This window comes from Rhinoraja longicauda, chromosome 11, assembly GCF_053455715.1.
Source record: "Rhinoraja longicauda isolate Sanriku21f chromosome 11, sRhiLon1.1, whole genome shotgun sequence".
In the NCBI taxonomy this organism is placed as follows: Eukaryota; Metazoa; Chordata; class Chondrichthyes; order Rajiformes; family Arhynchobatidae; genus Rhinoraja; species Rhinoraja longicauda.
In genome coordinates this window covers 50,838,288-50,852,159 of record NC_135963.1, presented here as the reverse complement: position 1 = coordinate 50,852,159, position 13,872 = coordinate 50,838,288, and the positions used below count along the sequence as shown (strand labels likewise).

Sequence of the window (13,872 nt, the reverse complement as noted above, 5' to 3'; positions counted from 1 at the left end):
CCTGGTAGTGTGTTCCACACACTCACCACTCTCTGTGTAAAAATCCTGTCCTGCACATCTCCTTTAAGCTTTGCCCCTCTCATTTTAAACCTATCCTCTCAAGTGGGTCAGGCAGCATCTCAGGAAAGAAGAAACGTCACCCATTCCTTCTCTCTCTCTCGAGCACACTTGAGGAATCAGCTTGCTCAGATTTTTAAATGTTCTATATATTTTTAGAAACACTCTGGAAATGGCAACCTTAACCTTTGTGCTCTAGGTTAATAGAGCAGGTTTTAAATCTACAAACATCTGATTCAGGAGCAAGGGAGTTAGTTATTAACACAGTATATTAGTTACATATTTATGTATTAGTCATAGTTATAAACACAGTTATAGTTGTCCCAGTTTCGGATAGTTGTATCAGAGAGTTTGATAATTAAGATTTGTACTAATTCAAATGTCATACAGTTGATGTGTTACTATTGAGCCAAATCTATTGCAATCTGACTTATTTCAAGGATTTAGAAATCCTGCTAAATCCTACAGCAGGATTAAGCCATCTGGCCTTTTCCTGTAGATTATAACTTCAGTAGATGTTAAATTATTACACCTAGTACGAATATGAAAATAAAATGCAGCATTTTACCAAGTCTGATAAGTGAAGCCTCTACTTTCATTAGCAGAAACAAGGAACTGCAGGTGCTGGTTTACAAAAGAAGACACAAAGTACTGGAGTAGCTCAATGGGTCAGACAGCATCTCATGAGAACAAGAAGAATCCATGTTCTCGTGAGTATGCTGCCTGACCGGCTGAGTTACTCCAGCACGTTGTGTCTGCAGTCATGAGTTATTGAGGATATTTTTTTCAGACACTAGTGTGGAAGAAGCAAAACAAAATGCTGGATGGACACAGTGGGACAAGCAGCATCTGTGGGGGCCAAAGATGCAAGCTGACATTTCAGGTCAAGTCTCTACCCAAAACATCAGTTTACATATTTTGCCTTCACAGGTGCGGTTTGACCTACTGAGTTCTTCCACTGAGTTCTTCCACTGTTCTGTTTTTTGTTTGAGATTTCAGCCTCTGTAGACTCTTTTGTTGCTGGTGTGAAAGTCTTAAAGGAAGCTGTTCCAAATCCAAGCAGACGCGAGTACAGGAACTAGCAGTATCACTAGGTTAGCTTCAGTTAACTGAAGGCCACTTCCATTCCCCCAACACACCAAAAATAAATCGTCTTGCAGAAGCGATCTGTTTGCTACTGTGATTCCATTTACCATTTACCTGGGGGGGGGGGGGGGGGTAAGCACAGAAACCCAGCCAAAATATGCCTGTTTTGTTACAGGCTCCTTGAAAATACAAACAACCAGAATATGAATTCACAAAATAGGCATATCGTGTGTTATGCTACAAGGATACATCTTTAACAATGTGTTCATTCAGGAGATGACAACTTACTGCCTTCCCTCGAGAATAAAGAGTTTTAATTGTCAAATGCACCAAAACGAGAACAAATAAATTATTTCTTGCTGCAACTTTACTGGCACATTAACACAGCACCCCGACAAATAAACATACAACAAACATTAATACAATAAATTAGCAGTTAGGTAATCAGACCATAAGAGGGCAAGTCAAAGAACATAGTGCAAACTATACACTGATGAGCCAAAACATTATGTCATCATGGGCACTCTGACCGGTCTGCGGCTACGCAGCCCCATACGCAGCATGGTGTGATGTACTGGTGTGCATTGTGACACATTCCTCCCGTGACCACCATTAAAATGTTCTGTGACTTGTGCCACAGTAGACCTTCTGTCGGTTCGGCCAGACGGAATAGCCTTCGTTGCCCTCACGCATCAATGAGCCTTGGGTGCCCAACACCCTGTCGCCGGTTTGTGGTTTGTCCCTCCTCGGACCACTGTCGGTAGGTACTCACCACTGCTGACCGGGAGCACCCCACAAGCCTTGCCGTTTCAGAGATGCTCTGACCCAGTCGTCTGGCCATAACAATTTGGCCCTTGTCAAAGTCGCTCAGGTCTTTACTCCTGCCCATTTCTCCTGCATCCAACACATCAACTTCAAGAACTGACTGTTCACTTGCTGCCTAATATATCCCACCCCTTGACAGGTGCCATTGTAACAAGATAATCAATGTTATTCACTTCGCCTGTCAGTGGTCATAATGTTTTGGCTGATCGGTGTATAGTCCATAGTAGTTCTGTGCTGATGAGGTCTGTAGTTAGAGTCTGTAGTTAAGGTGCTTTGAATGCCTCCCAGTTGATGGGAGAAGCTGTTTTTGAACTTGAAGGTAACATTTCTCAGGTTCCTACACTTTATTCCTAATGGTAGCAACGAGATGAGAGTGTGGCTGGGATGTTGTGCGTGTATGATGACATTAGCTGCCTTCCTGAGGCAGGACTTCCAATGCATTGCTTCAATGTTGGGGAAGTCAATCTCATCACAGTGGTTCAATGAGGGCCATTTAACATACGCACGTTTTATCACCTTCCCTTGCTTAGTTACAATGGCACAGAATCAGAATATCCCGCACCCGATGACAGAAGAGATTGCTTTTTCGGTTTCCAAAGCAAATGGAACAGTTATGCTAGGTGACAGGGGTTATGGGGAGAAGGCAGGAGAATTGGGTTTGGAGGGAGAGATAGATCAGCCACGATTGAATGGCGGAGTAGACTTGATGGGACGAATGGCCTAATTCTACTCCTATCACTTATGACTTTATGGCCTAAATCATTCAATGCCGCCCGTGGAAAATCTGCAGCCTGGTAAATGGTAAACAACAGAGAAAATTATATCTGTTTATTCACAAAATGCTGGAATAACTCAGCAGATCAGGCAGCATCTTCAGTCTGAAGAAGGGTCTCGACCCGAAACGTCACCCATTCCTTCTCTCCTGAGTTGCTGCCTGACCTGCTGAGTTACTCCAGCATTTTGTGAATAAATACCTTCGATTTGTACCAGCATCTGCAGTTATTTTCTTATACAAATTATATCTGTTTAATTACTGCAGGGAGGTTACATGGTAAACACATTTTTTTGAAGACCGGCTCTCATTTGGAAGAATTGGATTTTCACCCCTTCCCCACACATTCGATAACTTCTGAATGACAGTACATGCCTAATAATCCCCAACAGTTTCCCTTTTCGGTCTGCTCTGTAATCACCATCTACTCCTTCATAAAGTGCTCCAGGAACCCCATGATAATGTGCCGGCACCCACACATCTTCTCCCCATTGATGTGATATTCCACCTTGGCTATCAGGTCTTTGCTTTATCCCTGCCTCTCCTGCCCCTTTCCAACCTCCTCGCCTTTACCTGATCACCACCCCTGCAGCAGGCTGCCTTCCAGGCTGCTAACCCTCCCTTCAGCCCAACATGTCTGTCCCTTACCTTGCAGTCAGCTCACCAATCACGTGTCTTACCACTGATCATCGTGCTTCTACTCACAACTTCGAGCTCTTTGCAATCTCTACTTTCCACAATCATTGGCCAAAGGCATTTGTATGGTACTAGACCAAGTGGACCCGTTGGGCCCAAACTTCTCCTGCATTGGTGCAGCACCCTCTCCTCCCCACTCTCCCCTCCCCTCTCCCCTCCCCCCCTTCCTCCCTCCCCCCATCCCTCCCTCCCTCCCCCCTAGGAGATAAATTTAAACTTTAAAATGTGAATAACTTTTAAAATATAACACCGATTTCAATTAAACTTCTTCCATTAGCACCATAGGGAAGACAGTGAGTAAGGTGGGCCTAAAATTGTCGCGCTATCGTGTACCGTTTTGGCTGTAGTTCAGGAACAAACAAACAAACAAACAAGAGTTTTAGTATATAGATTATGTATGCAAGATTGCTTCTGCTTTGCAAGAACACAACTTCGCCCAAACAAATGTTGAAGAATTTGAAGCACTTGGATTTTGGTGACTGTTACTGCCCCATTGCACATGTGTTTCCAGGTAGTGCCATGGTCCTGGAAGCTGATGTCAACATTGAAGGACTCAACACTCGAAACGAGACTGGCATCCCTATCATGGCTCATCCACCTGACATCTACAGTGACAACACCTTTCAGGAGTGGCTGGACATTGTAATCAGATCCAAAAGAGGTAAAACTCATCCAAGTTACTCCCAATAAAATTAAGACTTTCCTCCTATCTTTCTATTTATGCCAGCATAGATAACCTCGTTAAACGTTTTTTAAGCGGTGTTGAATTGAATTTGAAAGATGCAGCGTTGAAGTAGGCCCTTTGACCCACCAAGTTCTCGTCAACCATCGATCACCAGTTCACACTAGTTCCATGTTATCCTACTTTCGCATCCACTCCCAGCAGACTAGGGGAAATTTACAGAGGCCAATTAACAAAAGACCACGCGCATCTTTGGGATGTGGGAAGAAACTGGAGCACCCAGAGGAAACCCACATGGTCACAGAGAAAACATGGAAACTCCACACAGACAGCATCCGAGGTTGAGATCGAACCCAGATGTCTGGCGCTGGGCGGCTGTGGCTTTACCAGCTATGCGACAGTATCGCCAATAATGGTTAAATACGTAATAGTTTTCTACTTCAAAAGAAGTGTCCTTTGCTTGATAAAATGCTTGACTTTTTGATTTGAGGAGGAAGGAGGAACAGACAGAAGAGATGTTTATGATTATTGCCACAATTAAAACGCGGGGTTAAGGCATTTATTTTTAGACCTTGTCCTTGAGATGATGGCCTTGAGTTGCTGCTTTGCAGTTCATTTATTAGTGATTGGAACAACTGGTGACTAGCTGGGGCATTTCTGTGGTCGGTTTTCGAGCCGACCACATTACTGCAGGTAGACACAAAATGCTGGAGTAACTCAGCGGGTCAGGCAACATCACGGGAGAGAAGGAATGGGTGATGTTTCAGGTCGAGACCCTACTTTACTGCATTACTGCAGATCCAGAGTCACGTTTATATGGATGAGTCGGTAAGGATAATAGGTGTCCTTCACAAAAGGACATCAATCCACTCTAAACCTCCTATCCTAAATCTCAGTCCTCTGAGAGTAGATATATATAACAGTATAACAGTATAACAGAGCTTTATTTGTCATTCGGTACCGAGGTACCGAACGAAACTACATAGCAGTCATACAAAAAAAGAACACAAGACACATAACGCCAACACAAACGTCCATCACAGTGACCCCAAACACCCCCTCACTGTGATGGAGGCAACAAAACTTCCACTCTCTTCCCCACGCCCACGGACAGACAGCTCGTCCCCGACCGACCCGCACAGTCCCCGCAAGGGGATGGAAGTCCCCGCGGCCGAGTCGCACCGGGTGCTGAAACATCTCGCGGCCGAGCCGGGCGATGAAAGGCCCCGCGACCAAGCCTTGCGCAGCTAAGTCCCGTGGCCGAGCCGCACCGGGCGATGTTAAGTCCCGCGGCCAAGCCGCACCAGCGATGAAAAGTCTCGCGGCCGAGCTGCACCGGGCGATGTAAAGTCCCGCGGCCGAGCCGCACCGGGCGATGTTAAGTCCCGCGGCCGAGCCGCACCAGCGATGTAACGCCCCGCGGCCGAGCCGCACCGGGCGATGTTAAGCCCCGCGGCCGAGCCGCACCGGGCGATGTTAGGCCCCGCAGCCGAGCTGCATCGGGCACTGTTAAGTCCAGCGGCCGAGCCGCACCAGCGATGTAAAGTCCCGCGGCCGAGCCGCACCGGGCGATGTTAAGTCCCACGGCCGAGCCGCACCGGGCGATGTTAGGCCCCGCAGCCGAGCTGCACCCCACGCCGTGAGGAAGAGAAAAGTTTCCCCCACCCCCCCGCCACCCCCCACACATACACAACCAAAAAAAATACAAAAACCATCCCAACACCGACACACAACAAAAAAAAAAGGAAAAAAGACGAACAGACTGCTAGCGAGCCGCAGCCGTTAGGCGCCGCCACTTCCGCTATAAGGAAACATTTCTTGCCGTCTACCCCATCTTTCCCCTCATAATTTTGTGTACTTCAATATGATCACTCTTTGGCCTCTGCTCCAAGGTCAACAAATCCACTATAACCTGCGTCTCCTCATAGCTGAAACACTCCAGCCCGGACGACACCCTGGTGAATTATCTCTGCACTGTCTCCAGTGCAATCCCATGATTCGTGTGGTAACCAGATCTCCAGCTCTGGTCATCACAAAGAAGTATTCAAACCATCTGCCATTTCTTTATTCCCCTTTATCACTCCTCCAGCATCATTTTGCAATGGTCCAACATCCACTCTTGCCTCTTTCTTGCTCTTTAGATATCTGAAGAAACTTTTGCTATCCTCTTTTATATTATTGGCTAGCTGACTTTCGTATTTCATCTTAAACCCCCTATTGACTTTTTAGTTACCCCTTCTGTTGTTTATTTAAGAGCTTCCCAATCCTCCAGCTTCCCAACTCCCAGCTTCTTTGCAATGTTATACAGGATGCTTTCTCTTTTAGTTTTATGCTGTCTTTGACTTGGTTGAAAGCTGCAACTCAAAGCTATGGGGAAGAAAGGTTCTGTCACAAAATGTTATTGGTACTTAGATGCGCACTTGAAATGCCATGGCATAGAAGGCTACTTAGTTTAGTTTAGTGATTTCACATGGAAACAGGCCCTTCGGCCCACTGAGTCCGTGCCGACCAGCGGTCACTGCACATTAACAAAATCTGACACACTAAGGGCAATTTACAATTTCACCAAACCAATTAATGTACAAACCTGAAAGTCTTTGGAGTGTGGGAGGAAACCAGAAATCATGGAGAATACCTTTGCAGGTCATGGGGAGAACGTACAAACTCCAGACAGACAAGCCCGGATCAAACCCGGATCTCTGGCACTGTAAGGCAGCAGCTCTACCACTGTGCCACCGTGGCCCTGCATATTAGTAAATAGAATTAACACTGATAAGGGGTTGATGACTGGCATGGTCATGGTGAGCTGATGACCGTATGTACATGCCCTGCAACCGTCGGGCCTCCAGCTTTTCATTCCAGATTTGCCTCAATATTTAAATTCCACTGCTGCTGTAGTAGGATAGAAGCGTGTCTACATATCAATATCCTAAACAGCTCACAAGATCAACAATCCCACCTGCCCTCCGCCTACTCTCAAAAATAACCTTGGCAAGTTTTTGGTTGAATGCTCTTATTGAAGAGATATTAAAAAATATTCTTTTGCTAGGCTGACCACGGTTTATGCTTGAGAACTTAGGACATTTCAAACAATAATAAATGTCTTCATAGAGCAATTATTTAGCTCATTTTATATTTTGTGCGTTTCTCTGTCAGTCCTTAATAAATTATGTGGGTGTCAGTGGCCCTTGATTTTTCAATACCACTGCAGACTTCAGCATAGATACACATGGAGCTGTTATTAGCTGTTATTTGATACAAAAGGAGCAAAGATTCCAAAGAGATGCATTTCCAATGGTGACGGATATAATGAGTGTTCCAGTGATGTTGGAAAACCTGATGATCACAAGCTAGTCGAGGATAGCTTTGTGCAGTAACTCCATGAAAGTTGATGACATGCGTTCATGTACATGTAATCATGTACATTACAAGTACATGGATAGGACAGGTTTGGAGCGATATGGACCAAACGCAAGCAGATGTGACTAGTGTAGCTGGGACATGTTGGGCGGTGTGGGCAAGATGGGCCGAAAGGCCTGTTTCCACGCTGCATTACTCTATGACTCTATGTCTACCACTATCACTACAGAATACCTCGGAGGCGGCAATGTCAAAAATGAGGGACTTAATGGTTTTACCATTGCACCAGGAAACAAAATTAATAATACATTTGCATTTGGAATAAACACGCAATGTGAACAACATCAGAAGCCTTGAATATTTCACTGTTCTAAAATACACAAGAGATCCAAGATACTTGATTAGTACAGGTGTCAGGTGATATGGGGAGAAGGCAAGAGAATGGGGTTTGGAGGGAGAGATAGATCAGCCATGATTGAATGGCAGAGTTGGCTTGATTGGCTGAATGGCCTAATTCTGCTCCTATCACTTATGACGTTATGACCTTCTCTACTCACCATTAATTACCCAAGGGTTTCATTGTTGTAAAATAGTTAACTGAATATTATTTTCCAGGTATGAAATTGGATTTCAAAAGCATTGATGCAGTGAATCCCTCTCTGGACATCCTGGCAAAGAAGTCAAACGAGATGTGCATCAACAGGCCGATTTGGTTAAATGCCGATATCCTCATTGGCCCGAACGTTCCACAATTCATTCCGTCCATCAATGCCTCCAGGTAACTTCTGTCTTGGTGATTCCAATTTCAAATCCACCGTCAAAATTATTGAGCACCAATCTTCCCTTCATGAAAAATGTGAACCTCTAAATTGTTGGCTATCACATGCTTAGTTAGCCAAATCAACTTTTCATTTTGAGCCTATTTCTCTGGATATTGAAATGTTAACAAAGAATTGCTATGGTGTCACATAGACCACTAACGTAATGGGAAGATGCTTTTCAGTACTGTGCCAATAGACCAATCTAGGGACCATGTAGGGTGATGTGCAGGAAAATAACTGCAGATGCTGGTTCAAATCGAAGGTATCACAAAATGCTGGAGTAACTCAGCGGGTCAGGCAGCATCTCAGGAGAGAAGGAATGGGTGAGATTTCGGCTCGAGACCTTTCTTCAGACTCATGTCAGGGGAGGGGGCGGGACAAAGATAGGATGTAGTTGGAGACAGGAAGACAGTGGGAGAACTGCGAAGGGGGAGGGGAAAGAGAGGGACAGAGGAGCTATCTAAAGTTAGAGAAGTCAATGTTCATACCGCTGGGGTGTAAACTGCCCAAGCGAAATATGAGATGCTGTTCCTCCAATTTGCGCTGGGCCTCACTATGACAATGGAGGAGGCCCAGGACAGAAAGGTCAGACTGGGAGTGGGAGGGGAAGTTGAAGTGCTGAGCCACCAGGAGATCAGGTTGGTTAAGGTGGACTGAGCGAAGGTGTTGAGCGAAACGATCACCGAGCCTGCGTTTGGTCTCACCGATGTAAAGAAGTTGACATCTGGAACAACGGATACGATAGATGAGGTTGGAGGAGGTGCAGGTGAACATCTGTCTCACCTGGAAAGACTGTTTGGGTCCTTGGATGGAGTGCATGTGAATCACAGCTTACACAGCCTCTCTCCCTAGTCAAGAGGTAAAAGCTGCACAATTAACTGAAGTCTTTTATGAACTTCATTGGGTTCAGTGTCAATATTCTAAACGGTCAATGGTGGAACTCAACATGTAGATTCCTACTTATGCACACCAATGTAAATTCAGCGATGGCACTGTAACATGTATGAATTAGCAGACACAACATGAAATAAAACAAGACTATTAGAACACAGAACAGTACAGCACAATAACAGGTCCTTCAACTCACCATGTCAGTGCCGAACATGATACTAATGTGACCAATCCCACCTGCCTTACCGCATCAGAGACCCAGGTTCCATCCTGACCACAGGTGCTGTCTGTACAGAGTTTGTATGTTCTCCCTGTGACCACGTGGGTTTTCTCCGGGTGCTCCAGTTTCCTTGCACATTCCAAAGACGTGCAGGTTTGTAGGTTAATTGGCTTCTGTAAATTGTTCCGGGGGTGTATAATAGAACTAGTGTACAGGTGATCTGTGGTCGGCGGTAACACGATGTATCCTGGCTGCATCCCAGCAACACAAAGCCATAAACAGTACAAGAAGGCTTTGCAATTCATTCGACTCACACGTGATCTTTTATCTCAACCATATTCCCACATTCCTGGATTTCCGCAATTTTCAGACATAATGCCATAACTGCGGATGTGTCCGATTTCCCATGTTCGTGTGAGATTACCTCGAGTTTCTCTGCACTCTGACTTCCTGACATTGGTCAGGTGAGCAGTTTGTCTATCAAGGGTAGTCAAGATGAGATACATCAAAGTTATTCAAAATGTAAGTACTGTATAACTTTTAGATAAAAACATTGTGGTCGGTAAAAACTAATTGCGAGCTACAAATTGGAAACTTTTGAAGGAGGTCTGGATGTGTTACATATAATATAAGAAAATAACTGCAGATGCTGGTACAAATTGATTTATTCACAAAATGCTGGAGTAACTCAGCAGGTCAGGCAGCATCTCGGGAGAGAAGGAATGGGTGACGTTTCGGGTCGAGACCCTTCTTCAGACTGATGTCAGGGGGGGCGGGACAAAGGAAGGATATAGGTGGAGACAGGAAGATAGAGGGAGATCTGGGAAGGAGGAGGGGAAGGGAGGGACAGAGGAACTATCTAAAGTTGGAGAAGTCGACGTTCATACCACTGGGCTGCAAACTGCCCAGGCGAAATATGAGGTGCTGTTCCTTTATGTTACATATAATGTTCCTCTGGACTGAATAACAGGGAGACTTTTAATTAAAAGGTTCTGAAGGTAGTTGGCAACCTGGTCCTTGGATTTTGCCAGTTTATTAAACTAAATAACAATGGTTGTCAGCAGGTGAGTGATGTAAGCAAGCGGCTACAAATTGAGAACTTTATATAACTTTTTTTAAACGATGTTCCTTGTGATATCTCACTGGTAGCTGTATATTTTAAAACAGCGTTTTTATATTGTGGATTTCAAATAATTTGTGCTGATTGCCCTCTGAAACAGTCCTGATTCCCAAAAGCTGCTCCTAATACCTACTGCAAATCATTTGTTCAATAGACTGCAAACAACGTATCTTGGTGAGTTTTAGTTCACAGTTTCGATATAGTTTAGAGATACAGAGTGGAAACAGGCCTTCGGGCCTACCCGAGTCCCGGCCACCCACTGATCACCTGCGCACCAGCTCCATGTTGTCCCACACACAAGGGGCGATTTACAGAAGCCAATTAACCTACAAAGCGCCACATCGTTGGAATGCGGGAGGTAACTGGAGAACTCGGAGAAAACCCCCGCGGTCAAGGGGAGAACGTGCAAACTCTACACAGACAGTTCCCGAGGGCCGGGATCGAGCTAAGGTCTCTGGTGCTGTGAGGCAGAAGCTCTATTGCTGCACCACTGTGTGGTCCACTGTATTAAATATCCAATCCCACCACTACCGGCACCTTGCTGTGGACAGTATACACATGGCAGGTCGATTTTTACATACAGTACTTTGTATTAAATTCTTGTTGAACAGTTTCTAATTCTGTTGTGCTAAATATTTCGTGCAGGTTTCTGAGTCTGATTCAGCAGAAGTTTCCAAATGTCGTCCTCTCCCCCGGCTGGATGACGTTTTACTTACCGCTGATCGCAAGCAAGCCCTACACCCGAACGATGGTGGAGGAGATGTACGACCTGGTCAAGGGTCGATGGCAACGTGTCACGTTTCCAGTCAGAGCTGTGCTGCTGAAAAATGCCTGGCCACATTTTAGTTGGCTGCTCAGTCAATCACCCAGGTAAATGCAAAGGAATCTTAATTAACCAAAACCATTGCTTAGATTTGCAACCTTAATATTCAGGATCAGGTTTATTATTGGCACATGCACCGAGGTACAGTGAAGAGCTTTGTTTTGCATGCTATCCAATATTGATAATAGCACAGATTCTCGCTATGAGTGTATGTATCAGACAAGATTCACCATCCTCAAATTATGCTGCAAGCGTAAGGTATGTGGAACATAGCAGGGAGCTGGAGTACCTGCCCCGGGTATCAAAAGCAGCAATAAAACCATTTGGATATGCCACAGGAGGCTTACCTGTTAAAAACAAGGAGTGCTTGAGCACCAGCAGGAAGGAACTGCAGGCGCTGGTTTAAAATGAAGATAGGCACAAAAAGCTGGAGTAAATCAGAGGGTCAGGTAGCATCCCTAGAGAAAAGGAATAGGTGATGTTTCGGGTCCAGACCCTTCAATCTCCAGATTCTTCAAACTGGAGAAGGGTCTCAACTCGAAACGTCAGCTATTCCTTCTCTCCAGAGATGCTGCTTGACCCGCTGAGTTACTCCAGCGTATTGTGCCCATCTCCACTCTCTCCACTGTTGGGCAAAGCCAGAGAGAGAGAGAGCCTTCTTCTAGATCTCTACTCCCGAAGGTAGTTGTGGCAGAAGTACACCCAAGGTAATCTCCTCCTCCCGGGAGTGCTGTGAATCCAGACACCGACGTGCCCAAGTTGCAGGACTGCATGACTTTCTTGGGCAAAGCCTCTCTTTTGCAAATGGTGTGTCCTCCGTACCTGCGATATGTAATGCAGGAGAGGAGGGGTGCAGCCTCAAATGAAATAGCATCAGTGGAGTAAACGTGAATTTTAATTTGAGTCCTGTTATCTGGCAGCTGGTTAATGAAGAGTCTCGAATGAGTGTATCCTGGGGCATTTGTTCAGATAGTAATTAGAAACAATCAGCATAGCCACATGCAGCATTAGGTGGATGCTAATCACTGGCACCCTTAATGTGAATTGAAGATGAACGGAGATTTGTTCATGGAGTCATGCCAGAATCAACGCAAACATTTTAATTTAATTTATTAAAACAATTGTTCCATTTATTTTTAAATGGTCTGATTGGTTCAATGCCGTTTTTTAAAACATATTTCCCTTTCAACAGCGGCATTAAAATTTACATTTGCATAAATTAATTCAAATCATCTCAGAATATACTTTTATTTGATTCACACATGTCATTGACAATCTTATTATAGAATAAATTGTTTTTAAGTACAAAAGCAAGTAGGTACCAGAACTAGGATACAAAACTATAATTCTGCTGGAGATGGCAGAATTATGGTCTGGACGAAACTGGATAATGTGATCACTACATTTCTAGCTGCATACACCATTCCCACCGTCACCCAGGAACAGTCTGTTGTGCACATGACACTGCAAAAGTTTGCAAAGCTTCGGATCATTTATTTTCCTTGTGATCTTGTCCGTAGCTCATGATCAGATCCAGATCCAGATTAGACAGCAAACTTAACGCATTGATAGAAATGTGTAGGAAGGAACTGCAGATGCTGGTTTAAACCAAAGTCAGACACAAAACGCTGGAGTAACTCAGCAGGACAGGCAGCATCTCTGGAGAGAAGGAAGGGGTGACATTTCGGGTGAAGGGTCGAGACCCGAAACGTCACCCGTTTTGCATTGACAGAAACGTTTGCCCTTTTCCAACACAATCATTTATTCTATCAGAGTGTAACTGAACATGCCCACGTGCAGAAGGAGATTTATAGGAGTTATGGGAAACAGCAAATCCAGTTCTGTGACAGGGAATTGTTTCTGAGAACGGGTGCAACCACTGATACATTACATGTGGCTTGGCATGTTTTGATGAAATCTCTACTTGAGCCACCTCCTTCTGCCCCATGCTCGAGAGGTGTGTATAATGTTTACAAGTCACCGTACAACTAGAAACGGTAGGCACAGGCGGGAGTGCACACACATGCACCAAGAATGCTAATTCCACCGATTGATGTGGGGCATAAATTGACTTATCCATTCTTTAACCTGCCCCAAGCCTAGGGATGCCAACTTTCTCACTTCCAAATAAGGGGCAAAGGTGACGTCACCGCCCCGCGCCCCAGGTGACCTCACCCAGCCAGCGGCTGCGTGCTCCCGCTCCACCAATGGCAGCCGCCCGGGCCGGGAGGCGGGTTGCTACGCAACCTCCGTTAAGCGGCGCCCGGGCCTCCAGACCTACACTGTCTGGGCCGACAGTGTCCGGGCCTACAGTATCCGGGCCTACAGTGTCCGGGCCTACAGTGTCCGGGCCTACAGTGTCCGGGCCTGCAGCGTCCGGGCCTACAGCGCCCCGTGGGCCTAATATGGATGGTCAAGGGACCTAAGGGACAAACCAATTTCTCCCAATATACGGGATGTCCGGCTAATACGGGACAGTTGGCAACCCTGCCCAAGCCAGATAGTCAGAATTCATCCAC

At 45.5% G+C, this 13,872-nt stretch overlaps 1 protein-coding gene across 1 annotated transcript in view; it reads left to right on the top strand.

Moving 5' to 3' along the window:
* The window catches only part of fam151a (family with sequence similarity 151 member A), a 32,104-nt gene that overhangs the window by 12,380 nt on the left and 5,852 nt on the right, over positions 1-13,872 (top strand). The window contains exons 4-6 of the mRNA XM_078408033.1: positions 3,948-4,097; positions 8,094-8,256; positions 11,176-11,400. Coding sequence (XP_078264159.1) covers positions 3,948-4,097; positions 8,094-8,256; positions 11,176-11,400 — 538 coding nt within the window. The remainder of the gene's footprint in view (positions 1-3,947; positions 4,098-8,093; positions 8,257-11,175; positions 11,401-13,872) is intronic.